The 24153-nt window shown below is 41.9% G+C and overlaps 1 protein-coding gene across 21 annotated transcripts in view; it reads left to right on the plus strand.

The window, feature by feature from the left end:
* The window catches only part of Limch1 (LIM and calponin homology domains 1), a 312004-nt gene that overhangs the window by 228615 nt on the left and 59236 nt on the right, over window positions 1-24153 (plus strand). For 13 of the 21 annotated variants that reach the window (XM_078021243.1, XM_078021244.1, XM_078021242.1 and 10 more), the window contains exons 7-8: window positions 2218-2413; window positions 8290-8545. In XM_078021243.1, the coding sequence (XP_077877369.1) occupies window positions 2218-2413; window positions 8290-8545 (452 nt within the window). Of the gene's footprint in view, window positions 1-1624; window positions 1856-2217; window positions 2414-8289; window positions 8546-9532; window positions 9800-16735; window positions 17039-19758; window positions 20002-20560; window positions 20891-22227; window positions 22347-22452; window positions 22565-22989; window positions 23251-24153 lie in introns of those variants that run through there. The other 8 variants (XM_040292497.2, XM_021722762.3, XM_040292498.2 and 5 more) reach the window with 7 other exon arrangements.

Here is a 24153-nt window from a genome sequence, read left to right on the forward strand (position 1 = left end):
ATAGTTCTGAGCACTTAGTTAGTCCAGGTTAGCATCATCCACAGGTCAAGGAGGCAGGAAGTGTCCAGTGGAGGAGAAGACGACTGAGTATTTTTAGATTTTACCATTTGGGATTTGGAGAGAGAGTCCTGTTTTGGAATCATACCTTTTGCCTCTTCTTGTGTGACTTCAGTCAAGTTACTTAACCTCTCTGTTTCTTATTTTTTTTCCCCTTCTATTAAGAATGATAATGCGCCAGGTGCAATGGCACACCTGTATAATCCCAGTGACTTTGGAGGCTAAGACAGGAGGATCTCGAGATCAAAGCCACCTCAGCAATGGCGAGGCACTAAGCAACCCAGTGAGACCCTGTCTGTAAATAAAATCCAAAATAGGGCTGGGGATGTGGCTCAGTGGTTGAGTGCCCCTGAGTTCAATTCCTAGTACCAAAACAAAAAACAAACAAAAAACCAAAAAATAGTGATAATGCTGACCACATCACTGGGTGGTTATAAAGAGTAAGTAATATGACATTCAAAATGTGTTACATATGATCCTAGACCCTAGGTATTCAATAAAAGTGAGCTTCATTTTTTAGCCATTTGACCTACTCTCAGTAGGTAAATAATTCAAGATATTGACCGTGTTTCCAAAGAAATGAAATTCAAAACCATATCTAATTTAGGTTAATACTTGTCAGTGAGTCCTGAGTTCTTCCTTTTCCAGCTATTCAGGCCTGACTTTTCTTCCAAGTCCTGGTTAACTTTTGACCTGCAGGTAAACTGCCTTAATTTCCCAAACAGTAACTTCTGCCTTGGGGTCATGGAGGCCATCCTCACCCAGTTCTTCAGGAGTGGCCATCAGGTCCTCTGCGTGGAGGCTGCGGGGCTCTCCCCAGCCCTTCCCTTGCCCACTTACCCACTCCTTTCTCTTGATGCAAAACCTGCATGTGTCTTCTGAATTACAGCCACTCCAACCCCCAATGCCTCCCTCCGGGGAACGTGTCAGAGGACCCAGATATAATGGATAGAAACAGCCAATAAAGCACTTCCTGCAAAGGCCTCAGCTCCTGTGGGCATCTTAGTCTAGACCAGTTTCCAAAACTGCTAACATGGAGAATATTTATTTAGTTTGCCTTTTTATTGGGAATGCAGAAGGGACCTTCACGAGCATCCTGGGAAACCCACAGTGCGACGTTCCGGTCTTTGCAGATGAGAACATATCCCTCTGCCAGTGTTATCCTCAGTCCTGATTTTAAGCGGCAGTCTGGGGGATATTAAATTGAGGTTTATCTTTGAGTGACTGGAGTTATTTTTGTTTTCGTCAGCCTGGGCTATTGTAATGAATGCTAAGACACTGGCGGGAACAAGGCTTTTATTATAATCCGAGGGTGAGGATGGCTTTGACTGACCTTTCTTCTGCTGGAGTTTCAGTGTTTTAGTATGTGCCGCTTGTGCTGGAAAGAATTTATAATCACAGGCTGTCAAAGACAGCCATTGTTCTCCCTGCTCTGAACATGTGGGTCAGCTACAAGTGCTTTCAGCTCCCCCAGCGCCAAGAGCTGGCCGAGAGCAAGAGCATGCCTGGATTCTTCTGAAGCATCAGGAAAAGCATTTTGCATATTTTTCATTGCTTTTTTTTTTTTTTTTTAACTTTTTGCCTCAGAGAGACAGCTCCCTTTCAGAGCAGGAATTTCCCTCCGAGGTAGCACGGCATGGAGGCATGCTGCTCCAGGATTTTACAGAGCCGATTCTGCTGCTAACACAAATGCTGTCTGTATTTGCCAGATAGCATAGACAGGAGCCGCCGCACGGCTGAACTAGGGGGGCAGTCCCCGTCCAGGCATGCAGTTATGGATTCTGAAAGACAGGTCAAGGTCAAGGTTTTGGTTTTTCACTTTTGCTTTTCTCTCTCACTGCATCATTGTGAATCCAAACTGTGATCCTTCACTCTTTTAATTCTTTTGCTTTGTTTGTTTGTTTGTTGTTTGCTCAATATTATGGAGGATTCATTCCTTGGGGATGTTTTATTTATTGGTTTGAAATGTCGGGTGATTTCCCGATGGAAAAAGGTTGAGGAATGGAACAGTGACCATGGGTGCAAATCAGATCTGCCATGACTGGTTGCTGCAACGTTGCCATTACTGATTCGATAGGCAGGATATTTTGGAGAGAACTGGAGATCAATTTTCCGGATCTGTTTATTAATGTCTGTAACTTTTTTAAAATTTTCGTACAGGAAACCGATGACATTGAGAGTCCTAAACGCAGCATCCGAGACAGTGGCTACATCGACTGCTGGGATTCCGAGCGCAGTGACTCTCTCTCCCCTCCTCGCCATGGCCGAGATGATTCCTTTGACAGCCTAGACTCCTTTGGCTCCCGCTCCAGGCAGACACCTTCGCCAGATGTAGTGCTGAGGGGAAGCAGTGATGGTAAGTTGCAGTCTTCATAGACTGAACATCCTGGAATGAATCATTAACCGGGGCTGCATGGCGGAGAGACGGGTGCTGGGAAGGGATGATTCCACAACCACCTTGCTGGAACCTGGTAATTCTATAAACCGGTAGGGGGAAAAAAAATGTCTTTGAATGTTTTTCATGGTGCTCAGAACTTTGGTTGATGTTGCCAGCAGTTTATTTGAACACTGCCTCAGTGAGCCTATCTTCTATTGGAAAACGTGTTACATCATTCCTCACTTGGCTTTGGTGAATCAAGACGCTGGCAGACCATTAGCTCATAAAGTGTGCTAAAGTTTATGTACTCTGGGTATGAGGAAGGGAAACGTTGGAGCGAGGACCACACGGTGTAAGTGAAAATGGATCCATTTCCAGCAAACTGGAAATGCGCTACCCACACTTAGGAAACTTCTGAAACCTGGGATTGTGCGACTTTAATTGGCACATTTTTTGGCAATCTGGTACTTATGATACCCGATCAGTTGTCTAGCTCGATGCAGGTGGCCCTTAATGTATAGTGCACAACCCAGGCTGCCTGTTCACCCTGAGGCTGGATTTGATTTCAACCCCACAGATTTTATATCACCTGTATGGAATGATCATTTTTCCTTACAAAAATGTGTGGTCATGTAACCTGATATAAATTAGTGCCTGTTTTTAAGAAGCTGCTTGCCTTATTTATCTTGCATCTTTGTAGGTTTGGGAAGGGAAAGGGGTTTGGCTCTGCATTTTAAAAGTTGCAGAAAGACACCGAGGCTTAGTGGGGAATTTTTTGTTCCCATTTTTTTTATATATATATTGCTTGATTAGCGATAAATTTCTGGACTTAGACCTACTCTCTGTGACCAGAATTATCTTTTGTAGCTAAAATATACAAAACTGTGTTACTAAAAGGACTGGAGTATGGAATGTATCCAGAATCTGAGTTAATTACATACAGCATCTCGTTTCATCCTCAGCCCAAATCTTGGAGATTCACAGTATCTTACTTACTTCTCTTCTTTAGCTGTGAGACATCCCTTATTATGCTTATTTTACAATGAGACTTCAAGAATTTAAGTATTGTTCCAATATTTTTAAGTGGACAAAAATCTCTGTCAGTAAAATAGGATAACAACGTTAGCCTCAAGAAGTGGAAGTCCAAAACATACTCCTCTACCAAACATCTGTTTCCCTAGTAGATGTTTCATCCTCAGTGACTGGTCAAATGCTTTTCTTTAGGACTTATACTTTCTAGCAAATAAATCAGCCTAGAGGCCATGTAATATGTGACTTCTAAAGAATTCTATGATGCATTGTGGGCTGCCTGAAAAACATTTCTAAGATTTTATTTGACATCTTAAGTACCACCCACAGGACTTGAAGTGAAATACCAAGTCCATGATCTAATTAGGCTTTAACTTAACCAAAATGTGATTTTTACTCTTACAAAACTTCTCTTAGTCAAACTGTTTCATTCATATTGTTTTGATTGTTTTTTAAAAGTTATTGCCTCTTTTTGCCCTGATTTGTTGTAACTAGTAATATAGATCGTTCACTGTGTCACCAGCGTCCAGGGGTTCAGAATGATGCCGAACTACATCTTGAAGGGATTTGAGATGGTGATTGCTAATATTATACTAATATGTACTGAAGCACAATTTAGTTTACAGCCATTAAGATTGATAAGCTAGAGTCTACTAATAAATGTTTTCTCCATCTAAAGACAAACATAGAATTGAGCATTACAAAACACTCTTATGAAATAGCATCCTACACGGATTTCACCAATCAGGTCGATATCTTAATTAAGGCTTATGTTCCTGTAAACGAGGTGGTTTTTTAAAGATTTTAAATTTGATCTGTCTTAAAAATGCAATATAATTTTAGCCAAATATATGTTGGATTTCACATGGTTTTTTGTTATGTTTCTTTAAATGATGATAATCAAGAAGTTTGCCTGTTCTGATAAACACTTCCAAATTTGGTAGAACTTTTTTTCTTTTTGTCTTGAAAATATATTTCCTAGGTCTTAATAACAAATTGGGGAAAGCCTTACCATGAAATTCTTCAAGACTATATTGAGTCAATATGGAGAGCTTTTATTTTATTATTATTGGTATCCAATGACCCATTCAAAAAAACCCAAGAGCCACATTTTCTGGGCACAGGGGCACAAATCTGTAATCCCACCTGCTAGGGAGGCTGAGGCAGGAGGATTGAAAGTTTGATGCCAGCCTCAGCAACTTAAGGAAACTCTGTCTCCAAGTAAACAATTAAAAGGGCTCCGAGTATAGCTCTGTGGTAGAGCACCCTGGCTTCAATCCCAGTACCCAACAAACAAATTAGCAAATAAAAAGCCCCACATTCATGAAAGGTGCCGTGGTTCTGTGTGTTGGACACAGGATGAACCAATAGGGTTGATTCAGCCAAACTGTCTTGCGAGTTAGGTGCCCATTTCCTACCTCTCCTTCATTAGCTCAACTTCCAGGGCTGCTTAATGGACTTCAGTGAAGAGGAACTATAAATCTTTCCACTCATAACACATTTATAAATAAGGGGCGGCATCCTATTAAATGAACATTCTTCTATTTTGTATGAGAGATGTATGAAAGGGGAGACACAAGGAATAAGCAAAATTAAGTGTTAGAGGAAGATTCAAAGAAAAGCATTATGTGGCAAAGATAAAGGAAGGAAGCAGAAAAGAAGGAGAAGAAGTGAGACCCCTAGTTGCCGGAACAGAGCAAAAGTAGCCTCATAAAAAGGAAGGGTTGGCCTTTTATAAAAATAGATCTCCTTGTGCTCGGCTGCATTTTCCTAACTGGGGTCATACATGGAGAAGCCACCCTAATCAATTTCTATTTTCATAGGATGAGGTAAAAATTTTTTCCAGTCCTGGCCTTAGATGAGCTCTGACATTTGCCAATGTTGTACCATGCTAGCCTCTTCCGAGGTGCTTTATGTCATCTCATTTAATCCTCAGGAGAGCTGTATAATCATCTCTGTGTAGGCCATGACGACCTTAGTGACAAAGGGCTTAAATTCCCAGGGTGGGGCAGGTGGGAATGTCTCAGGGGCAGAGCATCCACCTAGCATGTGTGAGGCGCTGGTTTCGATCCTCAGCAACATATAAAAATAAACAAATAAAATAAAGGTATTGTGCCCAACTATAACTAAAAAAAAATTTTAAAAATATATTGGTGAATAAAATGTTTAAAGAAACAAGTTCCCAGGCCATGTAGCTAGTGGACATGGAGTTGAAATGAGCCTGGTCTGCAGGTCCATAAACTACACACCTCTCAATGAGCCACTCTGCTCTTGAAATGTCTATTGAAGACATTCATCCAAGAATAATCGGTGAGGGGAGGAGGTGGTGTGTTTATGTGTCAAACAATGTATTTTGAGACGTTCACAAAGCACATCATAGATAATGTGTTTCAAATATGGAACACAATAAATAAGGTTCCCAGATTATTCTATTTTAGAACTGACGGATCCAAGACAACTCTGATCCATCCCGAAGCTTCCATAGTTGATTGAAGAGTTATTTTCTTGCATTCATTTTTCAGTGCAGGGCAGTACTTCACTTAGGACACTTTAAGCAGAGAACATATTCCCAAGAGAAGTGTGTTACCGCAGGAAGAACTCTGGGAGTTCAGAGAACAGACACTGGTTTCTCAGAGCTGTCACTAGCCAGCCATGAGAAAGGGCTCCTTTGGCTTCTCTGAGCCTGTTTCCACCTTTATAAAATGGGAATAATTCTGTGATTCCAGTGACTTGGGAGGCTGAGGCAGAAGGATTGCAAGTTTAAGGCCAGCCTGAGCAACTTAGCAAAAGCCTGTCTCAAAATGAAGAATCTAAAGAGCTGGGGACGTAGCTCAGTGGTGAGGTGCCCTGGGGGTCAATCCCCAGGACTTGGATAAATAAATAAATTGGGGATGATATCAAGTGTGGAAACATCTAAGGGCTTGGAAAAGCGAGGTTGTGTTAGTGTCTATTTATACAGCAATTCACAGGAGGCCCTGAACATTTTATTATGACACTGAGACAGATGTACTTGTAAAAGGAGTTGGGGCAGGAAGGGGACTAAGTGATGAAGTAAATAGTAACAAGAAATGAAATGGTCAGAATTTCAGAAGGGAGACTGAAAGCAAGTGGGATGAATAATTCGTAAACTGAATATTTTGTGTACAACAATGAGCAACTTGTTTATGGCCAACACTTTTAACTTCGACAGTCTTTTTAAAAAGCCATTGTATGATTTAATCTCCAGGGCGATTAATTTCATTGCTGTTCTACAGGCGAGGACAGTGAAGTGTGTTAGAGACGAGCCTAGGAACTCACAGCTCATTTCTGACAGATCCAGAACTATGATGATATTTAGAGTAGGCAGCATTTGCTCAAATTAAACTACTCATAGGTTAATTGGTGGTGGGGAGTTGCGGTGAGAGGTACTGGGTATTGACTCAGGGGCACTCCACCACTGAGCCACACCCCCAGCCCTATTTTGTATTTTATTTAGAGACAGGGTCTCACTGAGTTGCTGAGTGCCTTGCTCTTGCTGAGGCTGGCTTTGAGCTCACAATCCTCCTGACTCCACCTAGAGTAGGCAGCATTTATTAAACACTTGGTGCCAAGTCCTGCCCCGATAGTTTTACCTGGATCTGATCCTTCCAACTGTCCTATGAAGCAAGTGACACTATTATCCCCATTTTATAGATTGAAAAACTGATGCAGTGGTAAAGTGATGTGTACAAAGTCTGATACATAAAGAGACCAGTGAGTAGCAGAGCTCAAAGTGAAGCGGATCTGGTTTAAAACCCTGCACACTACTCCCTCTGCATCTCTTGGCTCTTAGTTGAAGGCTCTTTTCTTAAATGTGGATAGATTCATTTCCATTCATCATCATCGGAGTTGAATGTGTTAAAAATGCTGGTCATTTATATAATACTTAACAAGAGCTTCATTCTAATAGGTCTTAGAAATCTAATGAGATGAGGCTCAGGAAACAGGAATACAATGTAATTATCGGGGTCTTTGCCCAACAGAAGTCTGATGTGGGCCACGTGGAATTCCTTTGCAATGTCTAAAGTGCTCCTTAAGCCAAGTCAGTTCATGCATTCATCAGATAACCTGAGGATGCCCACCATGTGCAAAGGCAGTTTGGTAAAAAACCGTGAACAATACATAACTCTTCTTCTCAAAACACAAGGCAGAATGTATAATGTGCCAGAAGAGAAGACAAGATCATAGAACCATAGGGATCACAGAAAGAAAAAAATTGCCTCCAGCCAGGGCACCCGGGCAGAGCTCCATTTCAGGGGAATCTGTAACCGCTCCTTGGCAGGCAAATCCTTGCTGTGATCCAAATTGGTCACCTCCCTGAATTCCTATTGTTCTTTATGTTCCTGTGCCTTCTCTACAACTTCAATCTTCTAGGTATTTCATAGTTTCAGATACCTCAAAGACAAGATCCTTTATAATTCTTATTTATCAAAATGTCTAGCACAGTATAAGACCTGCAGCAAGAGTACATTAAGAATTCCCCCAGGTGAATTGAGGCCATATTGCATGCTATGAATCTCAGCGGGCACGTTGTTCTACGCCAGGTGTATAATTCCCAGGTACAGTTAGGCGTCCCTCTATATTTTATTCTTAGTTTAGTGGCTTGTGTTTGTTTTTTCCTTATTAGACTTGAGAACTTTTCCCAGAGTGGACACGTGTAGACTGATACTTTAGATTTATTAAGTGATGGACTTAAGGAATCCCCAGAACCCACAGATGTAACCACATCCCTGACACTGTGCACTCACCCCTGGGGACCTTTCTGTTAGCCTGACACACTGTTCCATCACCCATCCTGTCTTCCCCAGGGAGAGGAAGTGACTCAGAATCCGACTTGCCGCATCATCGGAAGCTGCCAGATGTGAAGAAGGATGACATGTCTGCCCGGCGGACTTCCCATGGCGAGCCCAAGTCAGCAGTGCCTTTTAACCAGTACCTCCCAAACAAGAGCAACCAGACAGCCTACGTCCCCGCCCCTCTGAGAAAGAAGAAAGCGGAGCGAGAGGAATACCGCAAGAGCTGGAGTACCGCCACCTCGCCCCTGGGCGGGGAGAGGCCCTTCAGGTAAGCCTGTGCTGTGCTGCTCCTGTCCTGGGGAAACTTCTGGATGTGAAACGGGTTAAACAACCATTTCAGAGCATGGATGTAAGGTAACAAATGGAAGAGGCAGAACAGATCCCTGGAGAGACCTTGTCATGATAAAATATCAGCTTCACAAAGGCACCCAGAACTGTGCCTGGCCCATGGGAGGTGACCAGAAAATACTGGTGTAATGAGCAGGTGTATAAAGCCAGTGTTTCCCACAGGAAAAAGAGATCAGATCTGTCATCTGTGTCCTTCTGCAGAGATTGCCTGACTCCTGATCCTGTGAGGTTGGGTATAGGAAGACTTTTTATGCAAAATGACTTTTTAATATCTTGGTACAAGTTCATCCAGATACAAGCTCAAGTGTGCAAGTGGTGCTTGGAACATGCTTCACAATCACACATACGGTCAAGATAAATGGAAAATATGTTGATCTCATCTTTTGAGAGAAACAGTGTTTTCCTAAGAGAAACAGTCTTCTCCTTGCTCTCGTTTAGGTATTTATTTTTTTGTTCAGCAAATATTTATTGAGCATCTACAATGTTCTAGGTGCTGTCTTCTAGGCTTTGGGGACCCAATGGTATATAAGATAAGAATCCCTTCCTTCAGGAACCTTACAGTAAGGGAACTTTTCTAATAGTTCACCTTCATCAACTATGATTTCCTGTTGAATAACATTTTGTTAGAAGTTTTAACTATTGAACAACGCTAACAAGCTTCATTTTTCCAGCAGAAAAGGGTTTTTCCTTTCAGTTCCAGTGTTGAAATAACTGTTAATCAATGTTTAAGTACGAGGCATTGTATTAATGAACCAGTGGCTGCACTTATTGTCTTCACATTACCAGGTTCATATTGCATGCTATGACTTTTTTTTTTAAGTGATACTAGAATGGCTGGGAACTGACATATGATCTGCTCCCCCCGCCAGTCTGTTAGTTTGGTAAACCATCTTGTCCAACTCATTAGTTATCCTGAAACCATAGAGGAAGAAGGAAGCGAAGTGGGGTCCCCAGATGAAGAAGACCCAACCTGCCAAATGGATCCTGGTGGGAAGGCTCCCGATGGTGGGTTAGAATCACCCAATGCCAGTGGGAAGGAGCAGCCTCCTGCAGAGGGGGCTTTAGTGGCGCCAACTCCCGTGTCTGAAGACAAAGATGCTGCTGAAATCCAAAAACGCAGAAGGCTGGAGCAAGCCGGGATCAAGGTCATGCCTGCAGCGCAGCGCTTTGCCAGGTTAGCGCTGCTGCTGGAGGGCCGGCCCCACCAGCTCTCTGCATGCCCGCAGGTTTGGAATCTGCCCAGCAAGTTGGACTGTTCATCCTGTCGTTCTGCTTCCTGCTTGTCCCATTGCATCACTCTTCCCTACTCTGAACAAAGAGAAATAGATCATAGCTTTTGCCCTAGGGCCCATCTCTGCTAAGTGTTTGGTTATTTTAAATGGAGGTGAAGGCTGAGTTCCCTGCTGCTTGATTTGACTTTGTGCTAAGTTAGTCATTTGTGGGCTGTAGGATTTACCTAGCAATGGCATTTATCTATCTATTGTTTGTGACTTGTTTAATGTTTATACTACTCCTAAATGGCTCATTATCCCAATGTACACATCACTAGAAAATAGTGTCTTGAAATGGGGAAGACTCTTTAGGAAGAGTGGCTGGCTTAAAATCCACTCACTTTCTTTGCCTTAAGGGAGTAGTAACTGGGGTTGAATTTATTTCTCTTTATTCTCTAAAGTATGTTGATTCAAAGACCAAAGAACAGAGTGATTACTTCTCTTAATTATAACAAAGGCACCAGAGTACAGTCCTGAGGCTTCATACTGAAGGTTTCATGGACACCTTCAGCAATCAAAGCCACAGAAAACTAGTTGGACAGTTTATGTAGTGCTTTGTAATCCTGGTTAACTTTCCTTATATAAAAACTCACGATTCTAACAAAAAATACACTATAAATTGGCTTCAATAGCAGTCCAACAATTGAAATTCCTTTGTCACTTGCTATTTCATTTAATTCTCAAAGACACGTGCTATACTTGTTTTTTAGAAAAGGAAACTGAGGATGAGCGCTAGTAAGTGACTTGGAGAGCTGGTCACCACCAGCCTGGTGGCCAGGTTTGGGTGCTCTGACCACAGTACCTCATGGGCCTCCCACACATTTGATGGAACGCTTTGATTTCTCTGTTCAGCTCCATATGTGGTTATTTCTGTGGCCTAGGTTTTTATTGAAACCTCTGATGTTGAACTGATATATGTATCCTTAGAGTAGTTTTGTGTTGATTAAAAAAAAACAAGGATATACTTTTTCCTTTCTGTGGTATCCCACAGATAACCACGCCAATCCAAAACACGTACAGCTTCTAGAAGTTTCTAACATTTAAAATTGTATGTGTGCTCCAAGCAGCTCTCTGAGATAACGACAAGCAATACCATAGACTCCTTTCTAAAAAAATACAGATATTTTTTGAATTTTGATTCAAAGACATTGTCAGACACATTACTTTTTCTACATCCCTTGAACATCTGCTTATCCCAGAGACCGAGCTAGATGCTGAGAATATAAAAATGAGTAATATTCCCTCACTTTGTACTGTTCTTAGACATCCTATGTCCCTCTTTAAGTTCAGGACATAATTAGAGTATGAATTTACCCCTGTCCTCGCCAAATTTAATCCTTGTGTCTTTGACACACATGCTTTCATTTTTACAGATCTGTGAAGTCTTTAAGCTAAAATTTACCAAGGGCATCATTATCTTTCAAGTCTCCAAAAAAGCAAGGGGGGATGAGCAGGGAGCTACACGGAGCTAAGTGGGCACACCCAGGAATCATGGCGACATGTTGAGAAAAGAAGTCAGGCACAGGATGGGAATGCCACCAAGTGTTGGTGCCACTTTAGTAACCAGGAGGCTTACTTGACAATGAAACATTGAACACTTGTATGACGATTCCCAGTTACGATATTCAAACACAGAATCCTAATTAGTTTAAGGATGTCATTCTGATTGGTGTCTGTTCTACTTATGTGATCGTTTTTTGCTCCCATTCATATTTTCTGCCATCTGGTTAAAGATTTACCTCTTTCATTCAAGTGGACTCTACGAAGCAGAAGTTTGCAAGACAGTTCATGTCCTCCTACCTCAGATCTTCTAAGTCTTTAAAATTAGGCCCAAGATAATGATACATATTCCTAGAGAATGTCCCCAACAGCACCACCACAGACCTGCTTTAATCACCAGATTCATTTGTTAGACAGATTTTGTCAGCTGCTAGCCAGCTTATGAGCTTTTAAACAGACCATGCCACCAGCCTGGCACATCTGAGTTTTTGTCACTTAACTTTTGCAAGCCACAATAGAGTTGAGAGTTATTCTAAGTTTATCCACATTTGGGGGTCCTGCTTTTCATGTGGTGGAAAGTCACTTAACTGGAATGAAATGCATATCATGAAAAAGAAAAGGATTCTTGCTGTCTGGAAAATAAGAATATAAATCACTGAAATATGCAGATGTCTCTCAAAGCATTTTAATCTCAGTCTCCTGTTTTGACATCCAGATTCATTCTGGCCATTACATCTTTGGACCCAACAAGAGGCCCATGATCATCCTCCTTGGGGGCCATTTCTCAGTTGAGAAATTACGTCTGTAGAGAGGAGAGAGAGCCTGGGGATCTGAGGCACACAGAGACAAGAACTAAGCTTATTTTTACAGACCAGTTTTCAGTTTGTCTGCTTCTCAGGCATCTCAAACACCACTTTACATTATTTTTAAGACAGTCTACAAAAAGAAGCAAAGGTGATGTTATTTCAGTTTCACATGAGGTTAGAAGCCGGGCAATCCTGAGCCTCCTGTGAAATAATATATTAGGAGGTATCTTAGCATCAGGGGACAGAAAATAGGACTTCTTAATAAATGTGTGGCATTTAGTATTTATTAGTTTCCACTGAAGTAAAAAAAAAAAAAAAGAACATATAAACTACTTTTTCTTCTATTTTATTTTATGATTGTGTTAACTTAATTACTCCCTCCCCCAATATAAGACTAGGTCAAAGAAGCCAGGATTTCTGTTTTTAAGAGGATAAAATAAGAACCAAGATTCACTTCCCCTGAATTAAAATGCCATGGAGATTTGAGTTCTCTTACTTGGTGTTTCCCATTGGAGAAGTAAACTTTTTTTTTTTTAACTGAATTATAGGTTTCACGTGATTGTACTTCTTTTCTAATTGTTTTCATATGTTTCAGCACTCAGTATTTTCTGCTAGTCTGTGAATCTTCTCAACCACATAGTAATTAATTACAGAGGGGGAAAAAACTCTCTGAGGAACAATAGACATTTTAGAAATCTTCAGAGGAAGAGCAGACATAGCCAAGCCAGACACGTATCCCCCGCATCCCTCCTCACCAGATGCCGTCCCTGATTGTGGGTGCACAGTTCTTTGGGCCTTGGGACCAGGCAGACACATACCATGCACTGATCTTTGTAGCTTCCCTGCCTAGAGATGGGGTGAACAGAGGTTTCTGGCATGACCCATGACATTCCCAGGAGGTCTAACAGGCTTTTTGGGAGAGCCCAGTTTCTTTCAATAGAACAAGCTGACAGCCAAGCAGAACGGGCTGCTTATTTGTTGCCAAGTAAGAGGGGGTAAAAGACAATGCCAGAGCTTCCTTAGTTTAAATCAGTCTCTCGTTCACTTTGAAATATATAAGGCTCAGAAACGTTGAGAGAAGAGCCTTTTCTTCCCTGAACCCTGCGTCAGTTCTTCGTCTCTCCTGTGATAGCCTCTCTTGTTTTAGATGAGGCTGGACTGGGTGGCCAGGTTGGGGACAGGGCTCTGCAGTTCTCACTGGAGGATGGACTCTGTTCCTTCCAAGCGAGCTGCATCCACCCAGCAACCCAAGCTGCCCAGAGCCACTCATCTGTGAATGACCTGAAAGAAATGAAATAACCAGCCCTTCCCATGAAAACAAAGTCTGATAGCTCAAGTCTGCCACTTACATTGATCTCAGTTAATTTACCTACATTCAGATGACGTGAAAGGGAGAACGTAACATTCTCCTCTGCACATTGGGCCTTATCATTCCTAGTTCTCAGGGTTGTTGTGAACGTTAGTGCTTCCGGGATGTACTAGCTGCTCAGAGAGTTGTAGTTATTGGACAATAAAGTAAAATATATCAAAGTTTCACCATAGATGGTCGTTAGGTCTATCAAGGGAAATGACACATCATAAAGGTCACCAATATACTTTGTTAAGTAGACACCTGTAACTGCTCTCCTACACATTTGCCTTAGACATATTATCTATTATTTCATGGCCAACAGCTCCAGCCTAGAGTTTGCGTCATTATTTTTTTTTTCTCTCTGAATCTGCTGTAAAGCTCTAAGTTTATGGAATTCAAGCAATTAGCAAAAATCACTCATTGCTTCTGTTTTTCATGTGGGCGGGGTGTGTCTTTTAGCAGCCAATGATACGGAAAATTTTTTTTTTAAGGACATATATCTAAACTGAGATCACTTGAAATGAGTCCTGCCACACTGGGCATGGAGCCTAAAAAGACACCCCAGGGGGACTTTGGAGCCTGGCTGGGCTTACATGATGCATAAGGTGCCAGCTTCTTCTCCCTGCTCAAATTAGCATCGCAGTTAGGCAGGACCATTTGCATACATGCATATTTTTGTATTCCAAAGAATTCTGCCTAAGCTGTGCACAGTGGCACATGCCTATAATTCCAGTGACTGGGAAGGCTGAGGCAGGAGCATAATGAGTCCAAAGCCAGCCAGGGCCACTTAGACCCTGTCTCAAAATAAAATGTGCTAGAGATGTCTCTCAGTGGTATAATCCCCCTGGGCTCAATACCCAGTACTGTATTGGAGGAAATAAAAGAATTTTGCCTGAGATGACATCCAAGACTCCTGGTCAAAGAGTAGAAAGAGTGCTGCTCATGGACTTGAGATTCATGCTGAGGATCTGCTTCCACACTGGGGTGAGAGAATATGTAAGGTTTGTGCTTCCCTTTGGGGGTATAAGTTTGAAAACATTTATACACTACAAAGTGTTGTGCAGACATGGTGAGGTGTGATTAGAATTCTGCTATCATCAATTCTGCCTAAATGTTGTCTATAACCACCAGGCAAGGTCACAAAGGCATCTTAAGTACAAGTCACAGGCTCCCTTCATTTAGAAAACAAATTACTTCACTTTTTTGTCTTCCATAATAATGACAATACTGTGGGGGAGGGCGTGCTGTACTTTCTACGTTCCCGTTGTGGTCACTTGCTCACTGAATAGTACATTGGTTTGTTTGTCACCATAGAACAGGATATCTGGACTGCCTGGGTTTGCATTTTAAGAACTCGCTCTGACCCCTGGCAAGTGTCTCAACCTAATCTGTTTCCAGTTGGTAAAATGGGAATGATAATTAACAGAGACCTTGCAGAGTTAATGTTAGGGCAGAATGAATTAAATACTCTAAGGAATCAGAACACATAGTGTGCACTCAGTAACCATTAGCCACCTGCAATATCTTCAGTGCTTTTTACATAAAGTGCCTTTGAAGAAGTTCGTGATAGGGCCTATCATGGTCCTTCTGACCATTCTTCATGGTCATGGTCAACCAGTACCAGTTGGTCCTTGCTAGACACTTTGGCCACAGAGGCAGGGGAGAAGAGTGGAGGGACTGACAGTTGGATGTGCAACTCAAAGGGCAGGATTTCATCTTTTAAGAAATAAATTTATTCAGAAGTAAAACATTACCACCACTCCACATTTTTGTGTTTTAAATTTTTATTGAGAACAGTGGTTATCAGTGAAATATTTTCTTGGCATGACCCATGATGCTTTGATTTTCCAAATCAGGTGGAATGAGGGCTTGCTGTCACCTCAAGATGGGGACATCCTCTGGAATAGTGTGGGGCAAAGCAAGAGACAGTGAGCCAGCTGGTGGACTAGATACACAGTTTCATTGCTTATCACGTTCTCAGCCAGACTAATTCTCCTGTCTTCATTCCTGAGATAAATTTGTCCTTTGAGGATGAAGAATTTTCTCTTAATCCTCTCTTAGAAAGCTCAAAGTAGATGAACTTTCCTTAGAAGTTGAAGTATTTTATTTATTTATCATCTTTATGAACTGAGGAGATAATAAATGATGAATAATGTTTTAACGCTTTATTCTTGCTCAGAAACAAGTCTGGTCTTATGAGAAAGTGGAGGGCTGGGGATTTGTTTAGCTGCCCCATGAAGCATAGTTGTTCTGTCTTCACCCACCCAGGGACAAAAACAAACACTAGTGAAAAAAGTTCTAAGGCTGATGGCCTCATGTTCCACCATTAAGCTGAATGCTCTTAGCAATTTAAAATTCCTATTTCAAAGAGGTCCTTAAGACTCCTTAGAAAATGGAAAGGCCCATAATAGTAATTTTAAAATTATTTTGACCAAAATGTCCTGGACATCTCACATATAACAAATAAGCAGCACTGGAAGCTGGAGGGGCCTAGGGACAGAAGAGGGAAGAAGGAGTTGCTAATGGGGCACAATAAGCTTTGTTGTTGTTGTTGTTGTTAACAGTAGTAGAGATTGAACCCAAGGCCTCCTACATGCTAGGCAAGTGCTATACCATTGAGCTTCTTCCCCAGCCCAAGATAAGCTTTTATGCCTTGGGTTTATCCTAACAATAGTCTTAAACTATTCCAGATGTCCACACTTTGCAGTCTGGCTGTGCTATCATATAGCTTCACTCCTCATTTCCCCCCAGATCAGGACCTTGGTGGCTCAGCGTTTTGCCCTGTCAGTCAAAACAAATTGAATACCTACTGGGCAAATTACTACTGTGCTAAAGAAGAAAGTACAATAACAAAGAATTTCCTACTTTTTCCCAATTTCATGAAAATAATTTGGATTGTCACTTTCAGAGCCATTTAGGATCCTGCTTTTCTGATGCCGCTGGAGCCCTGCAAATTAAATGAATTTTTAGTATTGCTGGTCTGGCTAAATTCAAGGTTTTAAAACCACCCTAACTCATGCTGCAACTCTGGACTGAAATAATAAAGTGATGTCATTTGAACTAACGAGATGGGGAGGACTTTTCACTAATAATGCCATTGTCTGCCTGGAGATGGGGATTTCAAACTTTTTTCTTTGTTGGTCTGATCACATGTGGAGTTCCATTTAATTTTGCCCTATCAGCCAAAAGCAAGTAAATGAAGAGAAAGAAGCTGTTCGTGATATTATCCTTCGCAAAGAAAATCCTTTCCTGACCCACCAACATGGCAGAGATTCCGAATCAGAAGATGAAGTTGCATGTCGACTGCCGGACATTGAGAAAGACGACTTTGCTGCAAGAAGAGCAAGAACGAACCAAACCAAGCCAGCCGTGCCGTTGAATCAGCTCCTCTATGGGCCTTATCGTAAAAAAGACACAGAGAAGTCAGATAGCAGCCAACAGCTCTCAAAGGGAATCTCAGAAAAGAAAAATCTAGAATATAATAGGTGTGCACTGTGTGTGTATGTGTGTGTCTACAAAAGAAAGAGAACATAATTAAGCAAAGGCAATTTTATCATTGTCCCCATCCCTCTTTCTTTCCCCAATGACATGCACCTTGTCATGGTGGATTATTTTGAAGTAGAGCTTCCTATGTCCAAATGTCTGAAGGCAGATGGTAAAGAGGAGAGTAGCGATGTCCAAAACAGGACTGAATTTGCCAAATATACCAGCGTGTGGATGTGCATCAGGACACATCACTCCACATGGGTGCTGGTTCACAGACTGGCCTTTCAGAGAACAGCCACAGCTCAAGGCTGCTCCAGTCCACTCAAAGGAGGTAGAAAACATAGTTGTTTCTTTGCTGTAAATTCTTCTCTTTTTAGAAACTTTTCAGTGTTGCAAGGAAAATTAAAAATGAGGCCTGCTCTTTTTTCTCTCACACCAACAAGATTACCTGGACAAATGAGGAGGATATTTCCCAACAAAAAAAGAAAATCTCAAACATAAAATACACTTTTATGTGTCCTGTCATGGAACTAGTTTTCAAATGGGTTTCCTTCTCTTTACTTTTCACCCATCATCTTAATACTAGGTGGAGTATTCCTGATCAGAAAATCCAAAACCCCAAATGCTCCAAAATCCAAAACTTTTTGAATGCTGACATGACACTAAAAGTGGAAAATTACCCACATCTCATATGAAGGGTCCTAGCCAAAATGCAGGTGCACTGAAACTATTGTATAAAAATTGTTTTTGGGCTCTGTCTACAGGATGTATAGGAAGTATAAATGAATTTTGTGTTTAGATTTGTGCTTCATCCCCAAAATATCTCATTATGTAAATACATGCAAAGTATTTCAAGATCTGAAAAAAAAAAATCTGAAATCCAAAACACTTCTGCTCTCCAGCATTTTAGAAAAGAGATACTCAATCTGCACATGATGGAGTGAAATTGGGAAAGGAAAGCAGTATTAAGATGAATTTGGCCAGTCGGGTTTTGTCTTAAGGTATCTGCTTACTGAATTCTATTCTTCAGCATTTATCATGCATTCCTCCTATCAAATCAGAGTAACATCTTCATTATTTTTGTGTCCAGCATTTTAGAGATTTCGAAAGTTGAATGAAGTAAGGATACCATTATCTTAGCTGTGCTTTGTACAGTGAAAATGGTTCTTTGTGCAGACTTAGGGAGCTCAATAGAGTCGTTAGTATTATTGCTACTGTTGTGTGCTTTCTTAAGAAAGCACCAGATACAAACCCAGGATAGATCCCTGGATGCAGAACAGGGATTAGAACAGAGAGCACCTGACGGAGAGTTTTCACAGGACACATTATAACTTCAGGAGGCTCTTGACTTGAGCAGTGCCCCTTGTCATGTCTTGTAACAAACCATTCTTGGAGGGCCTTGCAGGGTGGATTAGTTGTTACAAGTGTAACAGAGACTTTTGGGTAACTGACTAGCATCCAGGCATATTGGTGGTGATCATCCATTTGAGTGAGGGAAAGGAGAGGCCTCTATATCTCCCTTTTTCCTTTCTCCTCCATGCAATTTTAATTCCTGATAGTCCCCACTGCATTTGTCCTGGTCACTTGATTCTGTTTCGGGGAACACAGCTCTGGGTCTGGGGCACATCATGACTTCTCTAGAGAGCATCAGACAACTGATAAAATAAGTAAATAAAGCTAAGTCCTGGTGGCTTTTTGCTATGTCCTTCCTTGATCCCTTTCCCTAAACTAAAAAATAAATAGGAAGTTCTATAGCCTTCCTATTTGACCTGGTTCTGCAAATGTACCACATCATGTAGGTAACAAGAGAATACCTCTTGGATTTCTGGCTTGGATGAACTATCTTGAAAAAAAAAATAGGCCCTGTTTATGTATGTTTTTGAGGTTTTTCTATTGCAAGAAGCATATTTAATTAGAAATTTACTTTTAATGTGATAAATGCCACAGTTTGGGTTTAAACAACGGAACTCTCCAGCTAGTGTTCACTTTTTTAGCAGAACAATTGAAAATATCAGTTTAGCATCATAAAGGTGAATGATTAATAACAAAAGAAACAAAGGAGTATGGGCTCTGTCATCCCAGGCAAAGAGCATGCACTCTGTTCTTCACGTTTACAGTAGCCAGCTCTAGCTAATGCTATGCAGCAAATCCCGAGGTCGAACGTCGAAACTTTCTGTTCAGAATTCACTTAAATGTACTTTCTGGCAGTTGTGGGTTTACGGTTGAGATGTTTCACATGTGAAAAACTTTCCAGCTATCTACAAACTAATCCTAGAATTTGGATCGTGCAGAGCTCATTACTAACATTTTACTGATGCAGTAAAAAAACATTCCAAGAGAGCTAAGGGATTCAATCAGAAAACTTGAATTCATTACAGTAACTTGAATAGTGTGGGAATTGGGCATCATTACTGTCAAGCTGAAATCTCATTACCATTCTTAATAGTCCTTCAGTGAGCCCTGGCTTCTCTTCCTAGACTAAACTAGAGACTGTCATCTTCTGGAAAAAATTCTGTCTCATTACAGTGTTAAAAGGGCAGCGTAGATGAAAGTACTCACAGCTCCAATTGATTCCACATTTTTGAGACAGGGAAAGGTGCTTCCGCCCTCTCACTCTGTCCTTGGCCTCTGTATTTCCGTGCTTGACGTTCTGTTTGTCTGCTCCCCTTCTTTGAATCTGATTTTTCCGACGATATGGGGGCCTGGATCAAATTGACAGAAACCAGGGCCAAACAGAAGAGGTGAAGTCGACGGTGACTTGTATTACGCGAGCTCAGGAGAGTGAGCCAGGGGAAGAGGGACTCAGGAAGGTCCCAGACCTGTACAAGGATGACCTGGCTCAGAGGAGAATCCAGGGCAGTCTTGGTCCCCACCGGGAGGCACCCAGCTTCATCACACTCTCCAGAATTACAGAAGCTGACTTGCAGACATGGGAGCGACTGAAGGTTTCAGAAAAGACGAGGTGTGTCATGTTTTCCTCTGGTCACCCTGCCCCAGCAGCAGTATTACGTAACATTGAAGGGATCGAATGCTTATCCTTTTTCATTTTTAATGTTGACATCTGAAAATTAAAAAAAAAAAACTCTCAAAATGTACAGCTTCTAAAAATCTGCATGTTCTGCATGTGAGACTTATAATGCACGAAATCACAGACCACCTCAGTGAGTATAGCCTCTTTCACCAGTGATTTGCTGTGAATGGTTACTTGTTTTGATAGACTTTTTTTATCATAAGAAACTTACAACTGATTTTTAAATACTTTTTAATTATTCCACGAGGCCTACGATATTCTGGTGCCATCCTTTATGATGTTAGAATTGCCATTTTGAAAGCAACAGGAACTTAGAGCACTGTTTGTCTGTGCGAGACAATCATCATTTCTTCACCGGGTTGGTTAATGGGAAAGCAATTCTGTTCTAGTCATAGGAATCTTTTTCATATATTTAGTTTTTGTATTTTAAGCCTTGTATTGATTTGTTCTCCCCTTAGAAACCTTTGGGATTTGTTTTTGGTCTGACTAGGGATGGAGATGCTCAGCACATCTGTGTCCCTGAGCCGTCACCTGAAATCAGTGCTGAAACTGCCATCCGAGATGATTTTGCCAGCCGCAAAGCCAGAGCCTACACAAAAACTTCTGGCCCTAGGCAAAAGTTTGTGCACTTTGGGCCTGTGACAGAGATAGATCAGCAGAAATGGAAGAGGCTCAGCATTGGCAAGGCGGGGCCTAGGGAGGGGGTAGAAGAAGTTACCACTCATGGCAGCAAGAATCAAGCTTACCCCATGTCCCCTGACTCGGCAGCTACTCCCAGCTTAAAGGAAGACCAAAAGCTTAATCCACAAAACGACTGCAGGTACTTTTCTGCCATCCCTTTCAGGGATATCTGCATAGAAGTTGCTGCTGCTTTTAACAAGTTTGTTGGGGCTAGAGGTGTACAGCATGTGCTGAGTGTGTGCTGCTTAGTGTTCATGAGGCCCTGAGTTCCATCCTCAACACGAGATAAAACAAAAACCATGGAGAGTTTGCTAAAGCACATTACACAAACCCCTAGAGTTTTAATAGATTCTTCTGCCGAATAGCAGAGAAATGATGTTGGGAGTCACCTAGGGGAAAGCATGTGTGTGAGGTGAAATGTCAGGTGTTTGTTTTGATCCTGTTGTCCCCAGAATCACTGCCGGGAATGCCAGGAACCTCCACAAACAACTTTGTCCCTCGGCAGCATTGAGCACCATTTTATTAATTGAAAATATTGAATGAACTAGGTGGAATGTTTTACTGATATCACTAGTATTTCTTCTAAAGATATATTGATAAAAGTCTTCCCTCTTTCCTGTCCCATAGTTATGAGATAGCTATTAGCATCATGAGCTCAAATTTTGAACATCCAAGTAGACACATTAAAAAAGGAAAAGATCTCTTCCCTTCCCCAAGTTGTTAAATTAGGTAATAAATCCTAAGTGGAAAGGGACTTCTCTTTGAGAGGTTTCTGTAAGTCAAGTGTTTCTCTAAATGAATCACTGCCAGATTTGAGAGGGAACAGCTTGTAGGCCCATCACGTGTTCTCCATCCTCCCTGGAGACCATCCATCTCTGGATTTCCAAATCCTCTTTTGGGGGTTCAGTTCTGTGGTCTATTCTCCCTTCCATTAAGGAGGTACAAGACATTGCTAGGACTGTAGATTGGCTCCATCCCACCTGCCTGGCCAAGGCCAAGTGAGGTTCTCCACGGTAGGAGAAATTGCTCAAGACATTCTTCTCCATGCTTTGCCCTTGAAATCTGAAGGAAATGGTAGATATGGATCCAGATTGTGGACAACACTATAGAAAAGATCAGGCCAGAGGTATAAATACACCAGGAACACAGTCAGGGCTTCACAGGCTAATAGGGGTCTGAGGTATAAGGGTTGGGTAGGAAATTCATGAGAAATGCAACCTCAAGTCCTTGAATGCTTTGGGAGTCATCACTCCGTCCCAGGTGACAGGGTCGTGCCAGGCTTCCTTGACTTTTCTTGGGTCCTTGCCAGAGTTCACATTCCATTATCTCAGTCTGTTTAAATCACCCTTACTAACCTGCCCAAGGGATGACAGCAGCAGAACTAATACACCTTTCAGTCTCAACACTTTTCATTGCCTCCTTTCCTAACCCTTTTCCTCTTCTCTCTTGCCACTCGTGCTACTTGATTGACAGCAGGATAGTGAATTCTGACCTAGATGACCATGGCCAAAGAGTCTCGTGGCTGGCTTCTGTGCCAGAGTCTCAGGAAGAGCAGGTCTGCAATTTGGGTGAGTGCCCAAGGAGGACAGAGGAAGGTGAGAGGCAAAGTTCCCTGCCTCCCCAGGAGGGGAAGGATGACAGGTGGGAGCAGGACTCTTACGAAACTCTTTCAAGTAGTAAAACTGTCCTTTTTGGCTCTAGTTACATGCAAAGAGCTACCACAGGATGACAAAGAAGAAAATGATGGAGTTGATCAAAGGGATTCTGAGAAGCCACAAAAGGCAGAAAGATCAGAGGAGCACAGCCAGCCCCTGTGAGCATCCTGCCTGTGTTCCATGGTGTGCTGCCTCTGCTGTGTGTGGCCAGTGGGGTCCCCAAAACGGCTTAGCATCCCAGTGTGTACCTGGTGACTGATGCAGCAGGCAGTACAGTCCCTTAAAAGAATGTGTCCATCCCAGTACCAGAGTTCTGCTTCTTGTGCTCACTCTGGGTAAAGATTTTAGCTTTTGCATGTGACTGGGGACTGGCTGAGTATCATTCTAAGCAGACACGAAGCAGAGAGGGAACATTTCCCACGTGAGTGCTGGCTGCATGATGCAGACTCTTTGAATTAAAAAGGGGGATTTCCTGCCCAGCTGCTCTGCCTCCATGGATGTTGGCTTCTTCTGTCTTGATTAATGCCAGTGAGTGATGCCACTGAATACCTTTAGCCATTAGTGGGACTGAATGTCGCCCTAGAGCCTGCCTTCTGGCCTCTGAATGGGAGACTTTGGAGACAAAAGAGAAGTCAGAGAAGATGACAGCTCCTCCCTGGAATGGCAGTGGATCGAAAGACCAAAGCAAGTTGTCTGATTCACAAAAAGATGACATGATGACAAGGAGGACTGGGACGTCCCCTAGACACCCTGGATCCAACCCAAACCAGTTCCTTCCAATTCCATTTGCAAAGAAACAGGATGTGGAAGAACCTGCAAAGGGTCTGCCCCTGAATGATCCAAGGTCAGCAGGTTCTCCTGTGCCCTTGTGACTTCGATTCTCCAGTGTGAGCCTTGGTACATGCTTTAGCTGTTTTATTAACGCCTTGTGGTGCATCAAAGCCACTTACATGCTATTGCCAGAAGAGGTGGAATGATTCAAATTGGCCCTGTCTACCAAGAATTGTTTGTCTTTTTTTTTTTGCATGTGTGCAGATGTGTGGAAAGAATAGTTGAGTAGTGACTTTACCTGTTAAACATGCTTCCTGATTTTCATTAGATGGGCAGAATAAACAGAGGAGTCTTCAGGTAAAGGGGCTGAAGCTCTTTCCATCCTACTTGATTTGACTCGGACTGTAGGCCAAAGAAGATGAATACCGCTTATAAAATTTGTAATTTAATTTTTTTTAACATTAGCAAACATTCATTGCCTTCTAGAGGTTGGATTTCTATTCCATGCTCTAATTTTATTTAAGAAGAAGAGTAGGGAAATAATAATCCTGGAATTCAAGGTCCTATATATTGAATCCTCTGTTGCCATTTAATAAGAATGATGTATTTTTTGTTGTGATCTCCCTGACCAGTATATGGTAAAGGAGTGGAGAGTGTTTTGCACAAGTATAAAACAAGAAGTGGTGGGTTCCACTTCTCAAAGGATCATGTTGGCAGTGGGTCAGAGTGTAGTGAGGCAGCAGAGAGAGTATTAAGTAATTTCAAAATTTTAAAATCAGTATCATAGTCATCAAGTGACTAGAAAAGAGGGTAGAAACCTGAGGAATTCAGCATTGCTTCCATCTATCACTCTGTGATTCTGAAAGAATTCTTTATATTCAAATGGGAATGAATTGTGAGTTTGAAGGTAGGAAGGTATAGTTAGATTAACTATGTGACATGCTTCTGTGATAGAACGAGCGTGCACCTTGGGAAT

This window comes from Ictidomys tridecemlineatus, chromosome 9, assembly GCF_052094955.1.
Source record: "Ictidomys tridecemlineatus isolate mIctTri1 chromosome 9, mIctTri1.hap1, whole genome shotgun sequence".
NCBI lineage: Eukaryota > Metazoa > Chordata > Mammalia > Rodentia > Sciuridae > Ictidomys > Ictidomys tridecemlineatus.